The sequence below is a fragment of the Schistocerca gregaria genome, chromosome 1 (assembly GCF_023897955.1).
Source record: "Schistocerca gregaria isolate iqSchGreg1 chromosome 1, iqSchGreg1.2, whole genome shotgun sequence".
In the NCBI taxonomy this organism is placed as follows: domain Eukaryota; kingdom Metazoa; phylum Arthropoda; class Insecta; order Orthoptera; family Acrididae; genus Schistocerca; species Schistocerca gregaria.
The window spans coordinates 806,791,645-806,816,522 of NC_064920.1; the positions used below are offsets into that span (position 1 = coordinate 806,791,645).

General features: G+C 38.5%; 2 protein-coding genes across 2 annotated transcripts in view; one reads left to right on the forward strand and one right to left on the reverse strand.

Moving 5' to 3' along the window:
- The window catches only part of LOC126270569 (craniofacial development protein 2-like), a 120,261-nt gene extending 108,879 nt beyond the window's left edge, over window positions 1–11,382 (forward strand). Inside the window, exon 2 of the mRNA XM_049974079.1 lies at window positions 9,888–11,382. Within this exon, the coding sequence (XP_049830036.1) occupies window positions 9,888–10,647 (760 nt within the window). The 3' untranslated portion in view covers window positions 10,648–11,382. The remainder of the gene's footprint in view (window positions 1–9,887) is intronic.
- Window positions 1–24,878, reverse strand: part of LOC126270553 (uncharacterized) — a 49,318-nt gene that overhangs the window by 10,344 nt on the left and 14,096 nt on the right. Inside the window, exons 2-3 of the mRNA XM_049974078.1 lie at window positions 3,273–3,791; window positions 3,134–3,190 (exon numbers count right to left, since the gene is read on the reverse strand). Of these exons, the coding sequence (XP_049830035.1) occupies window positions 3,134–3,190; window positions 3,273–3,791 (576 nt within the window). The remainder of the gene's footprint in view (window positions 1–3,133; window positions 3,191–3,272; window positions 3,792–24,878) is intronic.

Genomic DNA, 24,878 nt, shown 5'->3' on the forward strand with positions numbered 1-24,878 from the left:
ACAGTATCTGCCACTGTCAGAGACACCCTATGCTTCCTAGGCCAGGGGGAGATAACGATTAGGAATTTTTGCTGTTGGTGTTAGACTGTGCTGCCCATATGTTAGATGCGGGAGCAACACTGAAAGAATTCTATCTGAGCATGATCCATCACACTTGCCTTGCTCATGGCCTACACCATCTAGCAGAGGAAGTAAGTAATAATTTTCTTGGGGTTAACAGTATCATTTCCTCTGTTATGAAACTATTTCTCAAAGCTACTACCCACATTCAGTCCTTTAAGGAAATGGCTCCAAACATTCCCCTCCCACCCAAACCCATAGTTGCATGGTGGTCCACCTGGTTCTTGACATACTACCAAAAAGCTCGAGAGGTTAAACACACTCGATTCTAGTGAATCAGCTATTACTGAAAAAGCCAAGATGCCCCTTAAGAATAAAAAGAATGTTGCATCCATGGCATTTTTAAAAACTCATTTCTAACATCTACCTGTTGCAGTTCAATACTTAGGGTCTGCATCTCTACCACTGAAAGAGTCTGTAGATGTAATCTCCAAGATGCAGATGTATCTGGAAGAAATACCTGGTTCACTGGGTACAGCATATGTTACTAAATTAAAGAATATTCTTGTCAGGAATCCTGGATATGAAGATACGAAGGAAGTGTCCGTCATTATTGTGGCTGATCCTTTTCATGAATTAGATGGAACATGAATACAGCAAATAAACAAAATTAATAAATAGCTAGGAATAAGAATGGAAAAGTATTTAACCATTAGTTAGATCACATAAATGATAGAGAGAAAGTAAAATATTCAGAATAAGTTTTCAAAAAGGTTACTTTAGTTTCCATGTGTCCCTGCTTGTGAGTCAAAACTTAAGCTGTCTTTTGATCACCTTGGCGTTAATTTATTTGGGTAACTGTGCACATAACTGAAATCAGTTGTGTAATCACTTTCGGTCCAATAAATCTCTGCATCTATTTTTGTCTTCCTCGTTTACATTACAGTAAACTCATTTTCTGTTTCCTCCTTGAAAGAAGAACATTCAGTTTAAAGATGGACTGCACTGGAGGCAAGTTACTTCCTCAATGAAATATGCACCACTGACCTCTTGTGCTGTAGAGGGATTTTTCTCAGCCTACAAAAATTTACTGACAAGCAACAGGAAAGGTTTCAGCTTACAAACCTTAGGAATAAGGTTAATTGTGTACTGCAATACCAAAACACAATATAAAATTCCTTATTAGTTGCAGCATACAATGCACTGTGGTAATACATAGATACACATTTCAAGTGAGTCTTTTTATGTGAGTGACTCATGAAAACAATTTTTCAGTAACAGATTTTTCATTAAAATATTATAAAAAGAGATAGTAATTGTGGCATGGGTAAATATCTCAATTGTTTATGCATTTTCTGAGTGCCTGTATAAGGAATAGTTAATTGTGCATCCTCCGCAAAGAATTAGAACAACTGTGTCAAAATTATAGTAAAATTTTCTATGTTAATATTAGTGTTCATTATATCTTTCATTAAAAGATTCCAAAAAGATTAAAACAGTTTGCTTCGACCTAAAAAGAGCTATTTCATGAAAATAAAGAGGTAAAATTCATCTTACAAAAATTTGAAATTGTAGGCCCTGGAGATCATCAACTGACAAGCCATTGCTACTATATGTTACTTATATTTCTTATCTCTTAAGTTTTTCGTTGTCCTTGGAGAATAATTTTTATATGTCGCTGAAATATTGGGGCTGTGTAACAAATCATTTTCTGTCCAACCACAAGTGCTAGCTTGTTTGCCTTTGTAATCATCCCAGACACTTCCCTGCTGCTGAGAATGTGGGATCCTTTCTTGTTAATCATACTAAAAGGGTCAGCCAGAGCCTACTTGGTGGGCTTACATGGCAACAATTTCCCCCGTGAGGGCCATTGCAGAGAAAGTTCTTAATATCCTACTAAGACACAGCCCTCTACAGTAGCAGCAGTAAGCAAGGAAGGAAAGAAGGAAGGAAGGAAGGAAGGAAGGAAGGAAGACTAGTGTTTTAACTTCCTGCTGACACTGAGATCCTTACAGACGGAGCACGAGCTCAGATTATTTCAAGGCTGGGGAAGGTAATCTGATCTGTCCTTTCAAAGGGGCCATACCAGCATTTGCCAGGAGTGACTTAGGGAAATAATGGAAAACCAAAATCTGTGCTAATCACTGTGTCACCTCACTTGGTGTGGAGGTATGCAGGAGAAGACAATAGCCAACAACAAGGCTGTCATTCTGCTTCCAATTCTGATTGGCTGGAAGACATATACGTCAAATAATTTCATGGAGCAGGTTGGAGCTCCTGAAACCATTTGGTTGCTTGGTTGCATGGTGCTGACATGGCAAGTCATGTGTCCACTGGTGCAGAGTTTATGTTTATCATCATCATTTCAGAGTACTGGAGTGAGTGATTCTTGTGATCAATGAGATCACTTTTACGGTGTGGAAATCCCAGAGAGCATTTGAAACTGCATTCACATGTGTGGCTCAGTGACAGTGGACTGTTTAGGTACAGAGAGACACCTCAGAGCATAGTGTGGAACCTTTAGCTAGCTGCAGATGCAGTTAGATAAAAGTAATCAACCTGGCTAGAGTTGTTTGAATTTAAGCTGTGTTCCTGTTTGTTGTTAGTGTAATTATCAATGGTTGTCACGATTGAAAGTGATTGAAACGTCACCAGTGGATCTTTCTAGTCCAATGGTTAGAGGTTGGAATCTTAGATGATATAATTAGATATAGCACGGCTTTTCATTATTGACTTTCGAATTGTGAAATTTAACCATGTCTCATGGATTAAAGCAACACAGGTGAGCTTTATTTAATCTCCTTGTCAAAGATTTTTTCCAATTAAATCTAGAGAATTGTAGATTGCATCACTGGTCTTGTGTGCCACACATCATCCAGAGTACGTGGATTCAGGGCGTGGCTGTGCATGTTTTTTTGCACACCACCGTAGCTTTGAACACGGACAAAAGAAAGCTTTTCAGCTTCTGTATCATAGTACAGAAGTAGCAGTTTTTCGTCATTATGAAGCAAGGAGTAATTGTAATCATTACATGCATGACACATTCTGCATCTCTAAATGTGTGTATACTTGCCTAACTGAATCCAGTATCAGTTCTCCAGTAAACTCATCCGTATAGTCATTGAACCACCTGAAAATTGAAGTATGAATCTAATAACAATCATTATGAAAGAAAAAAAAACTGAAAAGAAATTCTCATGTTTATTGCTCACCTATGGTATGACAGTAGAGCTGCACAACTTTTTGACCAATATGTATGATCAGAAATATCCATCAGTTTCTCTGTAGTGTGGTTTGGTTTCTTGTTGTGTAAGCTGTTTGTCTTCTCAAAATTATTGCCACTCTGACTGGCAAATTTCTTGTCAGTTCCATGTAGTTTAGCATTGTGTACATTCTCTGTGCTATTAAAATCTACTTTCCTGTTTATATTCTCCTGTTTATGCTTCAGTTTCTCTTCTAGGGGTGTCACTGTATATGAAACCTGTAACAATCTTGTTAGACAGACAGTAGAATTCTGTGATAATTCCCTGAAAACTGGTTTCACAATGTGTGCACATGTTTTGCTGGAATTCCTGTTTCCATTATCATTTTTGGGCACAGTAAAAACCAGATCAATGTTATCAAATCCTCTTCCCATTATACCATCAGAGGAGTGACCTAAGTCAAAGGTGTGGCCAAGCTCATGTAAAGCTGATCCCAGAGTGGTTGAAAAACAGCTGCCATATGTTCCCCTGAAATTTTCAAATACTAAATATGCACAGAACACAAGTAACAAAATGCTTACTAACACTATAGAAATCTTCACAAAAACTACACATTTTTTAAACATCAAACAATCAAACCAACTTATGAAATTATGGACAGTCACATCTCAATTCAGGAAAAAAAATATAGTTTCTGACCATTAATTCCACACAGTAGGTTTTAATTTGTTTTCGAACTGATTATCACATTATTTACGTTAAGGGCAGAACTAAACCCATACCGTACCTTATGGGCTTGGTGTTATTTTCCTCAATACAAAGTACTTGTATTTCTGTGGTACAGTTAAACTTTCTGAAAGCCTAACTTCCATTTGAAGAAAAGGGTTCCGAAATATGCCTTTAGTGCCATATTTTATGTTGCTGAATGGAACTTTATGGTCCAAATAATCAAAGGTCTTGGCAGTGTCACAGGTTACATGAGCGGGATAGTTTTGTATGTTTAGCTCTACTGGTACCATTTTGATGTCATACCTATGGCCTTGTTGTACAGAACTGACAATAAAAACATCGAGTGAAACAGAATTGATATGTGGCATACCCCAAGGAAGTTTCACAGTTCTTCTGCTGCTCCTAATCTATATAAATGATTTAGGAGACAATCTAAGCAGCCCTCTTTGACTGCTTGCACATGATGCTGTTATTTAGCATCTAATAAAGTCATCAGAAGGTCAAAACCAACGGTAAAATGATTTACCCAAGACATCTATGTGGTGCCAAAAGTGGCAGTTGACTGTATACAATGAAAAGAGTGATGTCACCTAAATGAGTAATAAATAGCATTCATTGCGTTTCTGTTACACAATAAATCACACAAAGTTAAAGGTTGCTGTGTCAACTACATACCCAAGGATTACAATTACAAACAACTTAAACTGGATACATCAGATAGAAAATATTGTGGAGAAGGTGAATGGAAGAATGTGTTTTATTGTGAGAATGCATAGAAGATGCAACAATCTACCAAAGAGACTGCCTACAGTACACTTGTCTGTCCTCTTCCGGAGTAGTGCTGTACAGTACGGGTTCCTTACCAGACAGGATTGATGGAGGACACTGATAAAGTTCAAAAAAGGCCAGCTCATTTTATGCTATCAAAAAACAAGTGAGAGAATGTCACAGACATGATGTGAGATGGGATAGCAATAATTAACACAGAGGCATTTTTCATTGCATTTTTCATTGTGGTGAAATATTTTCACAAAATTTCAGTCACTAACTTTCCCCTTTGAATCCGAAAATGTTTTGTTGATTCTCACCTACATAGGGAAAAATGATCATTGTAATAAAATTAGAGAATCTGGAGCTTACACTGAAAGATTTAAGTTCCTTTTTTTCCCTTATGTTGCTTGAAAAGAAAATGGTAGGGAAATAGTCTGAAAAAATTTCGATCTACCCTCTGCCAAGTATTTAATTGTGAACTCCAGAGTAATTCTGTGGATGTAAATTCTTTGTGAAAGACAAAGTAAAAGACATTTAGCAACTTATATTCTAAAAATGATTCCAATGTATCAAATTTGTTTGAAAGAGAATAAAATGGACCTGTAATGAGAGGATTTCCACAGGTTTTGGAAATCATGGAATATAGGGAATTTCAAATACATTAGGGAAATCAGGGAAATATCAGAGAAATTTGAAAAAACACTGGAAAAATCTCGTTTTTGTCTTAGTAGATGAAATGGTTTGTTTACTGAGGTGTCATGTACTGTCGCTGGTGCAGCTGAGTATGTGCGCTGCTTCTCCCCTTCCTACCACTCCCCTCAGCTTCCATCAGTACTGCCACCACTTCTTGTCATTAGCCTAGCAGCTGCCAATGAGAGGCATGAGGAGTGGTTTGTTTAGGTCTGTTTTTCAGAGATTGTAGACACAACAGCCTTAGACAGTGGTCACATGTGTGTGAGTTATTTCTGAGTGATTGTGTGTGCGCTCTCATTTTCTGACAAAAGCTGTGGCTGAAAATTTAGTTGTGAGAGGACGATTGGCTTTTCTGTGTGCCTGTCTGTGGCTCAGCAATAATCTTTGGGGTGATTTGCTATCTATCATCATTATTATTGATTCTCAGAGTATTTGAACAAGTTATCCATTGCATGGATTGATCACCGCGGTCTCATTTCATCGTCAGCTAGTAATAGCTGGCCACGTGAGTGGATTTCTGCAACGGGCCAAGACCGCAGGCTGTTTCTGCAGGTATTTGTACTGGATCGGGCCTGTCAATCTGAAGCTGTTTGGTTTCAACTAATATGCAGGCCCTGCCTGGCAGTTTATACATAAAAAAAGGAATGTCGTGTGACTAGAGCCTCCCGTCGGGTAGACTGTTTGCCTGGTGCAAGTCTTTCGATTTGACGCCACTTCGGCAACTTGCGAATTGATGGGGATGAAATGATGATAATTAGGACAACACAACACCCAGTCCCTGAGCGGATAAAATCTCCGACCCAGTCAGGAATTGAACCCGGGCCCTTAGGATTGACATTCTGTCACGGTGACCACTCAGCTACCGGGGGCGGACAGTTTATACATAATATACTCATTTCTTGAAAGAAAAATCACACACCACCTGTAAAATAATGGATATAACACAGTGGATAATAACTGACAACAACAAACACAGTAGAACCAACTTTTTATTGGTGGTCACTCACAGTGTTGGTTCACACAATTCTTCCCCGCATTATACATTTCTTTCAAGAGGCATACTTTCTCCTGAGGTTATTTCTTTAGTCACTGAAGGTGTTTTAAATCTGTCTTGCAACTCCAAGAAAATGCCTATTTTTGTCACCAAATGTGTTTCGTTTTTTTGCAGTAAAATAACATCAGTAGTCTTAATGAAACACATGTACCATTTAGCTTGCTTTCTCCATCTAAAAACATGTTCATTACAAAAGATGTTGATGTTAGCAAGATTTTGCTCACATCTGCTTCGAAGATGGTTTCTCGTTTGCACTATTGTTTTTGTACCATAGCTTCAAAGACCGTCACCAACTTACGTCTTAACTTGCCGTTGAGATCTCAAAATTTGTCACGGAAAAATCGTATAACTTGTCTGGAAATCAGGGAAATATCAGGGAATTTCGTGTAGGGAAACTTGCAGCAACCCTGAATCAGAGGTCTTGCTTCTACATTTATGTCGGTAATGCTCGGGGTTTACGGCACTCAAAATTGCAGTTTCAGTGCCCATACTAAAATATGCTAAAATGATTCTCACCAAATATTTGAAATTGTTAGATTAATACCATAAAATCTTTTATAAAGCTCATTCACTCACTTTCATCCATTCTCATGGACATGTTGCATGAGTGACAGATGGGTTGTTTTTCCCGATTTCATGGGGCACACATATTGTTGTATACCATTTAGTTTTAACTGTTCAGTGGTATACCAAAGCAGGGCTTCACAACAAATGTGCTCCATGAGCAGCCCATACTGTACTTTCTCCATTATCGTAGGGTATAGGATGTGGAGACATATGGAGACTAGTGTAAACAAGGAAATTGATTTTGAGGGAAATGCTTGGAGAAAACTAGACTGTCTGTATAGTCTTTGTCAGTTTAGAAGTTTACAGATCAATTACTTCAAGCTCCCCCCCCTCCGACAACATAACTGGCACTCTGTCTGTAGACACATGCCAATAAATTCCATGACAAATCATCTGTATTTTCTAATGATTTCTTCAACACTGCTTAGAACTTCACATCCAGCTGTGTGCCAGCAATAGCTACACTTTCATAGAGTGGTAGGGAATATGCAACACCCTCTTTACAAATACTTTTCAAGCTGGCTCTGAAAGCTGTTTACCAGAAACTGGATGGGAGGCTTGGTTGCCATGTCTTATAACAGTGCTGCACTACCAAGTATTATTTTATTAAGTCACAGTCCATGAAAGGACTTTTATAAAAGTACCACAATTTTGTAGGTCATCTGAACAGAAAATTTGTGTAACATTTCTTACTCTTCAGAGAGCTTTCTTTTAATTTTAAAACCTAAGCACTATGAACCCTGATATTTTCCATTTCTGTATTCTCTGTTGTATCAAGAAGTACTGCCTCTGTAAACTGAATTTCCTGGAGGTACACTAAACATTTTGGTAGCCCACATTTTTTGTGTAAAATAAGATACCTTGCACAGGAGATTGGAGTAGAAGACACTGTCAGTGTTACACAATGTCAATTCGCCATTGCTGGTATCAGATGTCACCGCTGTCAAAACTGACACCCTCCTATTTCATGGTTGGTGCTTCTCCTGTGTAGTCGTGACCACATGATACATGAAGATTTGCCTCACTCCCCATCTGCTTGTGAACAGATGCAAGTTCCTCAAAATCAGCAAGTTGTTAAGCCCTTCCCTAAAGCAGTCGTCATACATGTACAGTGAAGCTAAAGAAACAAGTGATCATTTTTTCAGAAGTGCTTCATGACTGAACCATTTTTTTGGCGTCACTTCACCTTGAAAGACCTCTTCATTTGTCCATTGTGTTTTATAGATCCCAACAACAAGGAGAACCATCAGGAATGACAAATGAGTCAATTTATGCATTAAGAAATGAAAGTAAGCCATAGAAACATAATCTTAAACTGTATTAACAATAAAGTATTACTATGCTGCCTAATGCTATTCATGCTTGTGACACCCTAACAAAGGAGCAAATTAGAAAGAAAGCTGCACTGTTTAAAACACTACTCTTTGCTCAGTAAACCTAAATGGCTGCTTTTTATTTCCTATTGGTAGTTTAATATTTACTTGATTATAATAGTATTTTTCAAAGAAAATGGTTACCTACATCAGTAAATATTCAGTGCTATTTATGATACATCACGACTTTTAGTGCAGCTTTGCAATGAACGCTGCTACCCATCACACTCCTAACCAATGAGGATGTATCACTTGGCCACTCAGAACATAGCAGCTCCTAACTCGCACCACAACATTAGGTGTCAAACCTTTTTGAATCTACTTCCTCTGTTGCCCTTTATCTATTTTTTTTTTTTTTACCACTTTCTGGAGATTTTTGTTTGAACTTTTACCATTTGTGGTTGAGGATATTTCTGTTTTAGATCCAATTTTTCAATTTATTTGTTTGTGCTGCCACATATTGATTTAATTTTAATATTTTTGTGCTTTGTCATGGCCACCCCACCCCAACCCCCACGTATGCCTGCCTCGTACTTATCAGCACCACAATTACAAGTTCCTTTGCCACTGATGCTCGATCTAATGCAGTTTCTTCAGTTAGAATGCAACAAATGATGCAGCTTACTGAGATGATGGGCTTCATTCAGATGCAGCCAATGAGAATCATAATCAGATAACAACAGCTATAGCAGTGCCACAATTTATGCAACCATCATTAGTGCCTTGGTTTTACCCATTTGAAGAAACCAAAGAAGTCTATGTTGAATACTTGGCCCAGTTTGAAGCTCATCTATTTGCACACCAAGTACCAGGTACTTTTGTTCTTGTCAACACATGGTGTATCGACATATAGAGTGTGCTGCAAATTATTCCCCACTTAGCCACCAGAGTTTGTGACCTATGAAGAATTAATCCATACTTTGAGCAGCTACTACGATGAGAAAGTCCATGAGGCAGTTGCCAAGTTTAAATTTTTTTAAAGCAATCAGGACAAACTTATAGACAGTCAGTGAAAGACTTACAAGGACTTATTTGGCAGTGTAAGTTTAAATGTTAAATGTTGCAAGTATTATATTGAACTCATGATACATGATGCCATTACTCAGAATGTGGCTGATAATAGACTAAGGAAACAGATTCTCAAGTTTCCTGACCCTTTCTTGTTTTAAAAGTATTTACTATCAAGACTATTGTGACAGTGCCATAGACAGTTTTCAGTCAGTCAACATTTTTGCACCTAGCAATGATGATGGTGTCCTCTTGGGTAAAATATTCTGGAGGTAAAATAGTCCCCCATTCAGATCTCCGGGCGGGAGCTACTCAAGAGGATGTCGTTATCAGCAGAAAGAAAACTGGCGTTCTACAGATCGGAGCGTGGAATGTCAGATCCCTTAATCGGGCAGGTAGTCTAGAAAATTTAAAAAGGGAAATGGATAGGTTAAAGTTAGATATAGTGGGAATTAGTGAAGTTCGGTGGCAGGAGGAACAAGACTTCTGGTCAGGTGACTACAGGGTTATAAACACAAAATCAAATAGGGGTAATGCAGGAGTATGTTTAATAATGAATAGGAAAATAGGAATGCGGGTAAGCTACTACAAACAGCATAGTGAATGCATTATTGTGGCCAAGATAGATACGAAGCACATACCTACTACAGCAGTACAAGTTTATATGCCAACTAGCTCTGCAGATGACGAAGAAATTGAAGAAATGTATGAGGAGATAAAAGATATTATTCAGATAGTGAAGGGTGATGAAAATTTAATAGTCATGGGTGACTGGAATTCGGCAGTAGGAAAAGGGAGAGAAGGAAACGTAGTAGGTGACTATGGATTGGGGCTAAGAAATGAAAGGGGAAGCCGCCTAGTAGAATTTTGCACAGAGCACAACTTAATCATAGGTAATACTTGGTTTAAGAATCATGAAAGAAGGTTGTATACATGGAAGAACCCTGGAGATACTAAAAGGTATCAGATAGATTATATAATGGTAAGACAGAGATTTAGGAACCAGGTTTTAAATTTTAAGACATTCCCAGGGGCAGATGTGGACTCTGATCACAATCTATTGGTTATAACCTGTGGATTAAAACTGAAGAAACTGCAAAAAGGTGTAAATTTAAGGAGATGGCACCTGGATAAACTGAAAGAACCAGAGGTTGTACAGAGTCTCAGGGAGAGCATAAGGGAAAATTGACAGGAATGGGGGAGAGTAATACAGTAAAAGAAGAATGGATAGCTTTGAGGGATGAAGTAGTGAAGGCAGCAGAGGATAAAGTAGGTAAAAAGACGAGGACTAGTAGAAATCCTTGGGTAACAAGAAATATTGAATTTAATTGATGAAAGGAGAAAATATAAAAATGCAGTAAATGAAGCAGGCAAAAAGGAATACAAACGTCTGAAAAATGAGATCGACAGGAAGTGCAAAATGGCTAAGCAGGGATGGCTAGAGGACAAATGTAAGGATGTAGAGGCTTATCTCACTAGGGGTAAGATAGATACTGCCTACAAGAAAATTAAAGAGACCTTTTGGAGATAAGAGAACCAATTGTATGAACATCAAGAGCTCAGATGGAAACCCAGTTCTAAGCAAAGAAGGGAAAGCAGAAAGGTGGAAGGAGTATATAGAGGGTCTATACAAGGGCGATGTACTTGAGGACAATATTATGGAAATGGAAGATGGTGTAGATGAAGATGAAATGGGAGATATGATAATGCGTGAAGAGTTTGACAGAGCACTGAAAGACCTGAGTCGAAACAAGGCCTCCAGAGTAGACAACATTCCATTGGAACTTTTGACGGCCTTGGGAGAGCCAGTCCTGGCAAAACTCTACCATCTGGTGAACAAGATGTATGAAACAGGCGAAATACCCGCAGACTTCAAGAAAAATATAATAATTCCAATTCCAAAGAAAGCAGGTGTTGACAGATGTGAAAATTACCGAACTATCAGTTTAATAAGCCACAGCTGCAAAATACTAACACGAATTCTTTACAGACGAATGGAAAAACTAGTAGAAGCCGACCTTGGGGAAGATCAGTTTGGATTCCGTAGACACACTGGAACACGTGAGGCATACTGACCTTACGACTTATCTTAGAAGAAAGATTAAGGAAAGGCAAACCTTCATTTCTAGCATTCGTAGACTTAGAGAAAGCTTTTGACAATGTTGACTGGAATACTCTCTTTCAAATTCTAAAGGTGAAAGGGGTAAAATACAGGGAGCGAAAGGCTACTTACAATTTGTACAGAAACCAGATAGCAGTTATAAGAGTCAAGGGACATGAAAGAGAAGCAGTTGTTGGGAAGGGAGTAAGACAGGGTTGTAGCCTCTCCCCGATGTTATTCAATCTGTATATTGAGCAATCAGTAAAGAAAACAAAAGAAAAATTCGGGGTAGGTATTAAAATCCATGGAGAAGAAATAAAAACTTTGAGGTTCGTCAATGACATTGTAATTCTGTCAGAGACAGCAAAGGACTTGGAAGAGCAGTTGAATGGAATGGATAGTGTCTTGAAAGGAGGATATAAGATGAACATCAACAAAAGCAAAACGAGGATAATGGAATGTAGTCGAATTAAGTTGGGTGCTGATGAGGGAATTAGACACTTAAAGGAGTAAAGGAGTTTTGCTATTTGGGGACCAAAATAACTGATGATGGTCGAAGTAGAGAGGATATAAAATGTAGACTGGCAATGGGAAGGAAAGCGTTTCTGAAGAAGAGAAATTTGTTAACATCGAGTATAGATTTAAGTGTCAGGAAGTCATTTCTGAAAGTATTTGTATGGAGTGTAGCCATGTATGGAAGTGAAACATTGACGATAAATAGTTTGGACAAGAAGAGAATAGAAGCTTTCGAAATGTGGTGCTATAGAAGAATGCTGAAGATTAGATGGGTAGATCACATAACTAATGAGGAAGTATTGAATAGGATTGGGGAGAAGAGAAGTTTGTGGCACAACTTGACCAGAAGAAGGGATCGGTTGGTAGGACATGTTCTGAGGCATCAAGGGATCACCAATTTAGTATTGGAGGGCAGTGTGGAGGATAAAAATCGTAGAGGGAGACCAAGAGATGAATACACTAAGCAGATTCAGAAGGATGTAGGTTGCAGTAGGTACTGGGAGATGAAGAAGCTTGCACAAGATAGGGTAGCATGGAGAGCTGCATCAAACCAGTCTCAGGACTGAAGACCACAACAACAACAATAGCATTGGTGGCCATGTGAACAGACTGGTTCAAAGTCAAGCACATGGTGACCCATTCAGGCTCAGCACAGCCAGCCATTTAAACAGCCAGGCCAACAAGGCACTAGTGTCAAGTCTGCCCGTGCTGCTTCTAAGCGCATAAGTGACACTCACTTATGGCCATCACAAAACACATGGTCAGGCAGTATGCTGCTGCCTTTTTTTTTTTTTTTTTAAAAAAAAAAAAAAAAAAGAAAAGAAAAAAAAAAGCTCTCTCTCCTAATACATGCGAATAGGAATGAAAATTCGCTGTAAATGTTGTGTATTCTGAACCAAACAGAGCTTCTAGTGTGGAACGGATCAAGAAATCAATAGCCTCTTCTTCAGTGCGACACTACTCTAACATACTTTTGTGGACCTTGTGCTAGTGGGCCAAACTAATTATCTGCAATTAGCTATGGGTACCTCATTATCTTTGCTAAATTCCAGTGCTTATGATCTTCTTGGCAAGCCCAAGCTGCCAAAATCACACACTAAGTTTGCTTCACATAATGGACCAGACACTCCAGTACTCAGTATTTGTTCCTTTCTGCAATACACAAGAATTTGTGAAAAACTGATGTTTCAGGTTTGTGTTCACGTAACAATGTAAATATATTTGGCCTTGATTTGTTTGGGTTGTGTGTGGTAGACAATGAGTTGTCAGTTACCCCTTTTGATTCAAAGGGCACTGTTGCTCAGTTGTGTGCTGAATTCAAATATTTTTAAGCTGATGGCTTAGGCAAAGCTAATTTTGTTGCACTTGTGACCATGAAAGATGATGCATAGCTTCACTTCTTCAGGGCTCACACTGTACCACATACATTCTGTAAACAGGTAGTTCAGGAACTTTCAGAGGCAGGACGGTGGCATTATTGCTCCCACCATGACCAGTCAGGGGGCATCTCTCTTAGTACTTATCATGAAGCCTTCAAACAAATTGTGTATTTGTTCAGACTTTAAGGCAACAGTGAACCCCCAAACAGTGATTGATTTATTTCCTTTGCCCCGATCTGATGAACTTATGTACCATTTGGGAGCTGGTAGTTACTTCTCTAAAATTGATTTATATGATGCCTACCTCCAGATCCCTTTAGATGAACAGCCAAAGCAAGCATCTGTAATTAATACACAGAGGAGACTATTCAAATTTCTTTGTTTTATTTTTGGTACTGCATACACACCGGGAATTTTTCAGTGCTGTTTGGAACAATTAACTGCATCTGTGCCTTTGTGTACAAATTATGTAGATGATATTGTGGGTCAGGTCACTCCGCAGACAGGCACCTTGGTAATTTGGGCACCTTGTTGCAATTGTTAGCAGGGGCAGGCCTTAAATGCAACACAGACAAATGCATGTTCTTTCAAACTGAGACCGAGTACTTGGTGTAATTATTTCTGAGGGTGTTCATTTGGCATTAGTCGCACTTTCAGACTATTTTCGTGACCTCAGACCTCCAAGGAATGTTACTGAATTACATACAGTCAGTACTAGGGAAGCTGACTACATCTTTTTCGTTCAAAAAGAAGCAGAGATTGCAGCACCATTGTAATGCCTTCACTTCAAGAATGTACCTTTCATGTTATCCCAGAATATGACATTGTTTTTAGACAGTTGCCTAGTTTATTTTGAATCTCCCAAACCTGTAATCTTGGCCGTGGATGCCTGTTCATATGACACTGATGCTGTAGTCTCTCACATAGGATTGATTCTGCTGACAGAGCAGAGCAATAGCCTTCGCCTCCAAATTGCTTAACAAAGCTCAGAATAGTTATTCTAAAATAGAGGAAGTGGTTCTTGCCATCATCTTAAGAGTGACTAAATTTCATCAGTGTTTGTACATAAGAAAACTCTACTTGGTGACTGACCACAAGCTTTTGAAGTCACTTTTCAACCCAGCCAACCCATTCCACATTGCACTGCGCAGAAATTTCAATGCTGGGCTCTCATCTTATTGCACTACCATTACAAAATAATGTGTAGGCCCACACCCAAGCATGACAATGCAGACATGCTTTTGCATCTTCCCTTGGGCTGGATGCGGACTCTTGATGCTTCAGAACCATCTCGTTGCCATACCATTGCCAGGACTCAGACATGCTGGACCATTTTTCCATTAGATCACTGGCAGATCACCCAGGTCACAGCAGCAGAACCTGACTGCAGATTATATTGCACTATGTCTGCATTGGTTGGCCTCACACTATGAGACAAACTGTTAGTCCTGTGGTTCTCTGACATTTTGCACATTGGCATGACTTGTCTGTGTTACATGGTGTCCTATTGCTATGCACTGAATCTAAACCATCACATGTGGTGATTCTGAAGGTTCTCTGAAGACATGTTCTCAGTTTACTTCATCGGGGTATCTGGGGTGTGGTCCATACCAAACAATTAGCTCACTGACATTGTACGTGGTTTGATACGGTCTCACAAATAGAACAGATGACAGCTCAGTGGTGTGCCTCCCCCCCCCCCCCCCCTCCTCCCCTCCCCCGCCCCGCCCCGCCCCAATGGTTTTTTGATTGGCCAAAGCCTGGAGCACCTTAACAGTGCTTCCATTTGGATTTTGCAGGACTCGTTCTTTGACTGTTGTCGACATATATTGCGAGATTCGTTTTGTGGTTCCCATGCACTCTATGATGACACATTGCGCCCTTCACGTGTTCATTTTTTGCCTTGAGGGTTTACCTGAGTTGCTTGTGACTGACAATGCTGACAATGTACCTCAATTTGTGTCTGCAGAATTCGAGGACGTCCATGCGGCCAATGGGATTTGTCACATCACCCGCCTGCCTTTTCACTCACAGTCCAACAGAGAAACAGGACGCTCTATCTGCACTTTAAAGCAGCAGATAGATAAACTATGCACCCACCACACATAAGACAAAGCTTTGCTGCTTTTCTTGTACTACTGCTCCCAGCTTCACAACAGTGCATTGCCAGTGGACTTGCTCTCTGTACGGCACCACCGCACTTTGCTCCATCACGATGGCTGCTGGCTATTCCGTCCACTTGGGAAATGTATCAACTGCAGTCCAACGCCCCACAAATCTAGGTATTACATCATTCAACTGCCTGTTCAAACGGAGACCTACAATAAACAATGAAGCCCTGTTAAAACTGTCAGGTGCTGATAACAATGTATTACACAAGTACACAGCATCTCACACTCATCCCTCAACCTCAGATGCTGTTCACACTCCTCATATACTGTACCAGGCCTGGTAACAATACTAGTCCACTTTGGTGGCAGTTCTGTCACACAGAACTGGAACTCAACATGATTTAACTTGCTTGGTTTGTTTTAAGCTGCATTAACAAGCTGACTGCCACGAGGCTGCTGGTGACCACAGCAGAGCCTCATGTCTGACATTGTGACCTGACCTGGTGGTGAAACATCCATCACCATGCTTGCATCAGACACAAGGTTTTTCCATGTTCAATTCTAACCTGTTTTAATCTAAATGCTTATCTAGTTTTTCTAAGGTATTTACTACAGTTTGATGAATTTGGTCAGTGCTGTTAATTTCAATAATTACAGATGTGCCAATAAAGCTGTGTGTCAGTCAATATTTAGTTGTAGATCACTTATGTAAAAACAGGAACAGTGGGTTCTAAGAGTGAACCCTAGTGTAGTCCTTGTGTAATAATTTTGCAGTCTGAAGCATAGTGTCCTGTGTCTGAAACTCACTCTTCATTGCCATTGGTTAGACCGGATGTAAAACATTCTGACATAGTGACCTAATTCTGTATTGTTTCAGTCTGTAGAGAAGCAAGCAGTGGTTTACACTACCAAAGGCCACTGATGTCACAAAAAAACTCCTGTGGCATGCAGGGAGTTTTCTACAGATGAGCTAATTTTGTCTGCAAATTTGTTGGTAGCAGGCACGGTGCTTTTGCATTTTTGAAACTCATATTAAATTTTTATTTGAAATTTTGAATTTGTATTGCAACAACCTTCCAAATAATTTTGAGTGAGAGGGAAGGAGAGAGATTAGGTGTGTACTTTTGTGGCTTTTTTAAATTGCCGTTTAACTACTGCATGCTTCAGAGTGTATGGAGAACAGTCTTCTTCAATGCGTTGATTAACTATTGTGGATTGTGGATTGTAGGTGTGCATTTAATTTAGGGACTGCTTTTTACACTTTCATTGATATCCCAGCCCACCCTTCTGATATTTTACTTTTGAGTGATAGTATTGTATTTTCTTTTGTGGTAATTTTCCTGAATTTACAGAAAGGCCACTTTCACGTTACTAATTGCCAAACAAATTTACTTTAGCTGTGTAATTTTCTACATCAGTGCTTGATCTGTTCACATTTATAATGGAATCAATAAACACTTCTGATACCGAAGCAGCATCTGCAACAATTTTGTCCTCTGCTTTGATGTGAGAAATGTCATGGCCTCTAGCAGTTACACATGTTTCATTTTGATCACTGACCATTGCATCTTGGATTTATTTACACTTTTCCAAACAAATCTGTAAATTTGCTAATTCTTTTGATGCATTTATAGCTATCTTAAAAATATTTTTGTAATTTTTTAATTTTTTACATAGATAACTAAGTTAGGATTTGTTGAGTTTTAGTTCTCAATGTAGCTGTTCTTTATGAAGCACTAGATGTTTTTATTCCTTCTGCAATCCACTTTTCTTGGTACTTTGTGGCATACGGTAAGAGGAAGAAAAGTTTCATTAGAAACATGCAGGAATATTTTCAAAAATTTAGACAGATTTTCAGAACATGAGATCTACTGCACCTCATTTAATTTAATGTATGTTGGAATAAGTTTGTATTTTCTGTCTTGAACTGTCATTTTGTATACATTTTGGAGCAAGGTTCTACTGTTCAGGTAACTCCACAAACATAGCACAATAGCCAGCAAGCCCCAAACATAAATAAAACTTACTGGCCTCACTACAATTATAACTGGTTAAACCATTACCTACTCACTTTGCTGACCATCCATTTACTTATGACTCTTTTCTTGGTTTCTTTTTCCAGTTTCTGTAATAGGCACTGAAATGTTGACAAAAATAGTTTTATTATTTCTTCTCTGGGCAAAACAAGCTGAAATGAGCTTCTTGATTTTTGTGTGTGCGTGTGTGCGCTTCTTGATTTTTGTGCGGGCGCGTGTGCAACTTTTATCTTTTTATGCATCTGTGAGCCAATGAATTTTTTCAGGATGTGCGCTTCATTCACTGTATGACAATTAAGGTCTATTTCTGGTGTTACGGTAACTGATTATTACTGGTTCTTTGAAACTGGATAATGCACGTCTTTGTGAGATTAAGACAAACTGCAAAGGCTGCCCTTGGTCCCTTCATTAGTATTGATGTATCATCACAGAATGTTATGGTTTTTGAACCATTCTTTAACACACTGACTGCTGCAAGGCCACTGGTGGACACAGCAGAGGTTCATACCTGCCACCATGTGCTTACCGATGGCCGCAAGTTTCACATGTTTAGTCCAGTATATAATGCAGTATTTTTTCAGCATTGAACATCATCCAAAGCTTGTGGCTGCTGGTGGGCACATGGCATCAGGTGTGAATCTCAGCTAGGTCTGCAATCAGCTTCATGGTAATCAGCTTGTTAACTATGACATCTGTCACATAATGGAAAAATGAAAGTGGGCCCTTAGCACGAGACTAGTCTGATGACAGACTAATGGAAGAATGCCCTCCCTGAAAAAGCTTAAGCTATTCAATATTTTAAATGCAGAGTTATGAAACTTAAGCCAGCCTATCGAAGTTTCAGTTACTTCCTTTTTTTTTCCTTCTTTTTCTGTCAATGTGTTTCGAATTAACTAACATATACACACACCTGTATTGAAATTGTCAATTTCAGTCATTCTTTTACTAATCCTTTGTCTGATTCTAAACTGTTGATCAATAAAACTGAATATCAATAAGAACACAGAAAAAACAGTGACTCATCCATCCATCACGTAATACAGAAAATCATTTTTTTGTTACTGAGCACAGCTGTACATTCATTTTCAGAATTGAACTGCAGTGACATGCACTCACCATTGTTATATAAAATGAATCTTGTACTTCATATGAAAAGTTAGCATGTGTAATAATTTACAAGTGGAAACATAACAATCAACAGAAATATGTATTTTTGACTAGCCAGTATTGGTCAAAAGTCTGCATTCAAAAGGAAGGAAAATATGTAATTTAATAACAAAGGTGAGTACATGTTACAGTATATCCACTCTGAAAAGTAAGCTAGTTATCCAGCTTACTCATGCAGACTATTCCATGCCACATGTGCCCAAACATTGCACCTAGTGCCCGTGATAATAGGATAAACTCATGAGAAGTTTATTTACATATGTTGAGAACAAGAGTGTGCCAACTGGTAGTCCTTGTGGGGACATCACACTGCTTTCTGTTATGAAGGTAAGATTCCACCCACGCAACAGGGATGCCATTAATGTCATAAAACTTTAGTCTGTCATGTAGACTTTTCCAGTCCATACACTCAAGGCTTTGGCAAGATCACAAAAAACAGCAGCAAGATAATTTTTCTTGTTTACTTCTACCACGATTTGTTTTCTGAGGTATCGTATTGCTTTTTCTGTGATGAACCCTTACGAAATCCCAAGTGAGAGGCAATTAAGAAGGTCTGATCAGTTAAATGAAACAATATTCTGTCATAGACCACTTTCTCAAACACTCTTGAGACAACTGAAAGGAGTGAAATAGGTCTAATTACAAGTGATTTGCATATCTTCACTTTTATAGATGAGTGTTATTACAGCACATTTAAGTCCATCAAGAAATATTCCCTCAGTTCATTGATTGATTACCAAGATGGCTTAAGAATAATGCTATCAAGTCAGTGCTAAATTTTAATCTTCTCTTAGAATCATCATTGTCAGCAGGATTACGAATTTCTAGTTACCTGATGAATTTTGTAATATCTTTAGGGATTGTATTATTTAAACTTTTTGGGTGCTTTCAGTGTCCGCACAAGTAAATGTAATGAACCTGTATTTGGTTGTTTATTAGTGGGTTCAACATTCTGTACCACTGAAGTAGCAATCACTGAATTTTTTAGTGATTGATTTTCAATTGTCACCATTTCTGCCACAGACATTTTTTGGGGCTCAATTTCATTCAATTTTTTTTTCATTTCTTTCTTGTTCAGTAATTTCCAATTATTTATTTCTTGCATTTTCTTCGAGTGTTTTACTTTTTGACCAGAGTGTATGAGTTTCATGTATTTTATAACAGACTGGATGATTGTACAAATTGATGATAATATAATTTAGACTCTTCACTACAGCTATGCCACCGAGTTACGTTAAGCTCTTTCTTCCTAGAACAAGATACTTTAACCCCAAGAGTTACTCATCCCATGATTTCCCTTTTGTTTTATGGGAAAACAAGACTCAAAGTGCTATGGGAACATGATTACACTTTCTGTTACCTAACCTTTAAACAAGTGGTTGATTCTACTTAAATTCCAGCTCATGCAGTTTTTATTCATTACAAAGTTGCATATGCATTTTTCATCTCCTCAGTCGAACATTTTGATTGTGTCTTTACACCAACTGAAACAAGCCTGTTTTTGTGCTTCTGTCAAATCATGCAGAACCTATCAGCATCTTGTTTTAGTTTTGTTTTGCTTTAGGGTGCTAAAAACAACTGGGGTCATATGTACCAAAGTCAAAGCTATCGAACACAAAGACATAAAAGGAGTTAAAAAACGATTAAATGTCAGTCCAAATTAACATAACAGAAGAGAGCTAAAAACAGGCATATGGAAAAAGGGCTAACAAAAGAGACACCATACGGAAACGGAGGTCCAAAACTAATGACCTTCGCCATATTATCAGCAACATCTTGTTTCACAACTAAATGTTAATGCAATATCAAATGTACTGCAAGTCTTTGATGAGCCTAAAGATGCCTCTGTCAGACAGTAACTCACACGCTGATGTCACATTATTTCTTCAAACACTCATTGTAAACAAATTGAAATTTGCTGACATATCCTTTTGTTAAATATATGTTTAAAATACAAATAGGGCAGCAGAAAGAACTAAAACAGTTAGTCAAGATATTCAGATCATGTTGTAAACCAGTTTCTACTCACTTGCCATGACAGAAAAAGCATTCATTTAAAACGCGACTTACAGCATTACACACACAAGCATTACATACAGGTGGATCCATGTAGAAGGCTGCCCCAGCTGCTTGTTCCTTACTGCCAGCTATTGACAAACAATACTGTGCCTCAGTAGTCTCTCTCATGCATACATCCTTAGCTGCTTTGTATGCAGACTTTTTTCCCCAGAGTTTTATACATCCTTGTGCCCAGCAGACTAATACCACCTCCCCTGTCTCCGTAGGAAAAGAAGGGAGTGCGAGATGGTTTTTACTTGCTTGTCTGGAAAGTTCAAGTGTTTAATAGATTGAAAGTGACTCACGGTGTCGAAGCACATGAGGAATTTCATAGACTGAATTCATATCATCTCCTGTAGTGAATGAACTGTGAATTCATTCAATAAGTGAATCACAAGAACAGATTTGGTGAATGCCATAAATAATTTGCACATACCACAATCTAGTTAATATTTCACTAAATAATGGACTGAGAACTTAGCCTGCATTATAGTTCTTTCCATATATCGACAGTTATCAAATTAGTTTGGGCTTCTTTAATAACTGGGTTGGTGACTGTATATAACTTTTTAAAATTGCAATTTGTTAAGAACCAAGGGTCACTACACACTGCTTTTTGCAAATTCCAGATGGCCTCATTGCTCATGGTAAGTTTGTGGAAGTGTGCTCCATTTAGAGCGAAGCAATGGTATGCGACGGATGTCAGTAGGGTAGCCTGATGCATCATGAGCAGCTTTCATAGTCTAGCAGATGATGGTTCGCTGCATTAAGCACAATGCATGGGTCCAGAATGAGATTTTCACTCTGCAGCAGAGTGTGCACTGATATGAAACTTCCTGGCAGATTAAAACTGTGTGCCCGACCGAGACTCGAACTCGGGACCTTTGCCTTTTGCGGGTTGGTAGAGCACTTGCCCACAGTTTTAATCTGCCAGGAAGTTTCATATCAGCGCACACTCTGCTGCAGAGTGAAAATCTCATTCTGGAAACATCCCCCAGGCTGTGGCTAAGCCATGTCTCCACAGTATCCTTTCTTTCAGGAGTGCTAGTTCTGCATGTTTCGCAGAAGAGCTTCTGTAAAGTTTGGAAGGTAGGAGACGGATACTGGCAGAAGTAAAGCTGTGAGTACCGGGCGTGAGTCGTGCTTCGGTAGCTCAGTTGGTAGAGCACTTGCCCGCGAAAGGCAAAGGTCCCGAGTTCGAGTCTCGGTCGGGCACACAGTTTTAATTTGCCAGGAAGTTACAATGCATGGGTATTGGACTCATTTTAAAGGCACCTGTTATCAGCCTAATTCACTCGTGATGCACCAGATCAATGTGGTACCTAGCCAACGTATAAGCTGCACTTGGACATTGCAAAACTCGGACTGATTCTGTTTGTTGTTCATCATGACCTGCAGCTAAAATTTTAGAGCTTTTATCCTTAAGTTGGAGTAAGTAACACAACAGATGATGAATGAATACCCTTGAGAGATAAATTCGTGAAGGGAGCAGAGGATCAAACAGGGAAAAAGAAAAAGCCCAGCAGAAACTTTTGGATAAAACATAAGATATTGAATCTACTTGATGAAAGAAGAAAACATACAAATGTGGCTGGCAAAATGGAATATGGATATCTACAAATGAGTGTGACAGGAAATGCAAAATAGTAAAGAAGGTGTGGCTATAGGAGATATGCAAGGATATAGAAGCATTTATGACTAGGGGAAAGATAGGTGCTGGCTATAAGAAGATTGAAGACATATTTGGAGAAAAGAGGAACAGCTGTGTACTGTCCTATCATATAAGTGATGTCAGTGCAGTAACTATGGTAGTAATTTGACCTAACAACTGTTGACAGATGTGCAGTTGGCTAGTCAGTTCTGAGCAGGCAGTGTTAACTAGAGGACATGTGATACTACTGTGTCAATTGTGTTGTGTAACAAATCACAATGGCGTAAAATCTCTAAATTGCTCAGAATGTTTTGAAAAAGAGAATAGTGTGTACAAAGTTAGTCCTGTACTCCTCGACTCTTGAACAAAATCAACCAAGTGTGAACGTCTGCCACAGCTTGATTAGATCCAAAACACAAGCAATTCCTTTCTGGCAAAATTTATCACAGTTGATGAGACTGTGTTACTAATATGAATCTACCATAAAATGAAAAAATGCAGAAATTCACATGGAGGGTCAACACTTTGGTGACATAACTAACATTCAAGTCAATGTGACATACAATCCCGGAGGAGGATTTTACTGACAGTTTAACATGGTTGTAAAGATGTTCTATGCATTTTACTCAGGGTGACTATACACACGTGCATGCGGGTAGAACACCTGAAGCATTAAAATCACTGCCTTAACATGTCTATGAATATCTAGAGCTCAGACGGCAAGCCAGTACCAAGAAAAAGAAGGGAAAGCTGGAACAAATATATAGAAGGGCTATATATGGGGAATTAATTTTAAGATAATATTATAGAAAGGAAAGAAGGAGATGAAGATGAGTTGGGAGATATGCTCCTATGGGAAGAATTTGTCCGAGCATGGAAGACCTTAGTCAGTGCAAGGCCCCTTGAGTAGACAATGTTGACACAGAATTATTGGCATCCTTGAGAGAATTAACAATGACAAAGCTATTCCACTGGGTGCGAAAAATATACAAGTCAGACAAAATATCTTCAGACTTCAAGATGAATGTAATAATTCAAAGGAAGGCATGTGTTGACAGGTGTAAATATTCCAAAATATCAATTAAATAAATCATGCTTGCAACATACTGATGGAAATTATTTACAGAAGAATAGAAAAACTGGTAGAAGCTGATCTTGAGGAAGATCAGTTTGGGTTCAGGAAAAAAGCAGGAACACGCAAGGCGGTACTAACCATATGACTTATCTTAGAATACAGATTAAAGAAAAGCAAACCTAAGTATATAGTACTTGTAGATTTAGAGAAAGTTTTTGATAATCTTCATTGGAATGCGCCGTTTGAAGTTCTGATGCTAGTAAGGATAACATACTGGAACTACAGGGTTATTTACAACTTTTGCAGAAACCAGACTGAGACAAGGCTGCACCCATACCCGATGTTATTCAGTCTGTACATTTAGCAAGCAGTGAAGGAAACCAAGGAGGAATTTGGAAAAGACATTAAATTCAGGTAAAACCTTAAGGCTTGTTGATGACACTGTAATTATGTCAAAGATAGCAAAGGCTTGTAAGAGCAGTTGAATGGAGTTGATAGTGTCTTGAAAATGAGTTCTGCTATTTGGTTAGCAAACCAACTGATGATGTTCAGATGAGAGAGGATATAATGTGCACAGTGGCTATAGCAAGAACAGCATTTATAAAGAAGAGGAATTTGTTAAAATGTAATATAAATTTAAGTGTTACAAAATTTTTTCTGAAAGTATTTATATGGAGTGTAGCCTTTAAGGAAGTGAAATTTGGGCTATGAACAATTCAGAAAAGGAGAGAATAGAAGCTTTTGAAATGTGGTGCTACAGAAGTATGGTGATGATTAAATGGGTAGATTGGTTTGCGATGAGAAGTTACAGAATCTAATTGGAGGGAAAAAATATGGCAAAATTTGATTAAAAGAAAGAATCGGTTGATACAACATATCCTTAGACATGAAGGAATGGCCAGTTTGATAATAAATATGCAATGTGTTGCATTACAAGTTTAGAGAAACCACAGGATCAATACATTTGAATGGATGTAGGTGGCAGTAGTTATTCGAAAATGAATCATCATCATCATCATCATCATCATCATCATCATCATCATCATCATCATCATCATCATCATCATCATCATCATCATCATCATCATCATCATCATCATCATCATCATCATCAAGTTCTATAGGCATTAGCAATGTCAGTGTCTGATGTGTACAGACAACAACAGTAGCTAACCAAATTTTAAAAATGAGAATAGGGTCCTTCATTTGGAGTTTAGGTGCTTTAAAAACTCAATGCAAATAGTTACAATTAACAGAAACTGTTTTCTCTGACGAGAATTTAATTTCACTACTATCTGCCCACTTCCCCAGTCTTGTAAAGCTAGA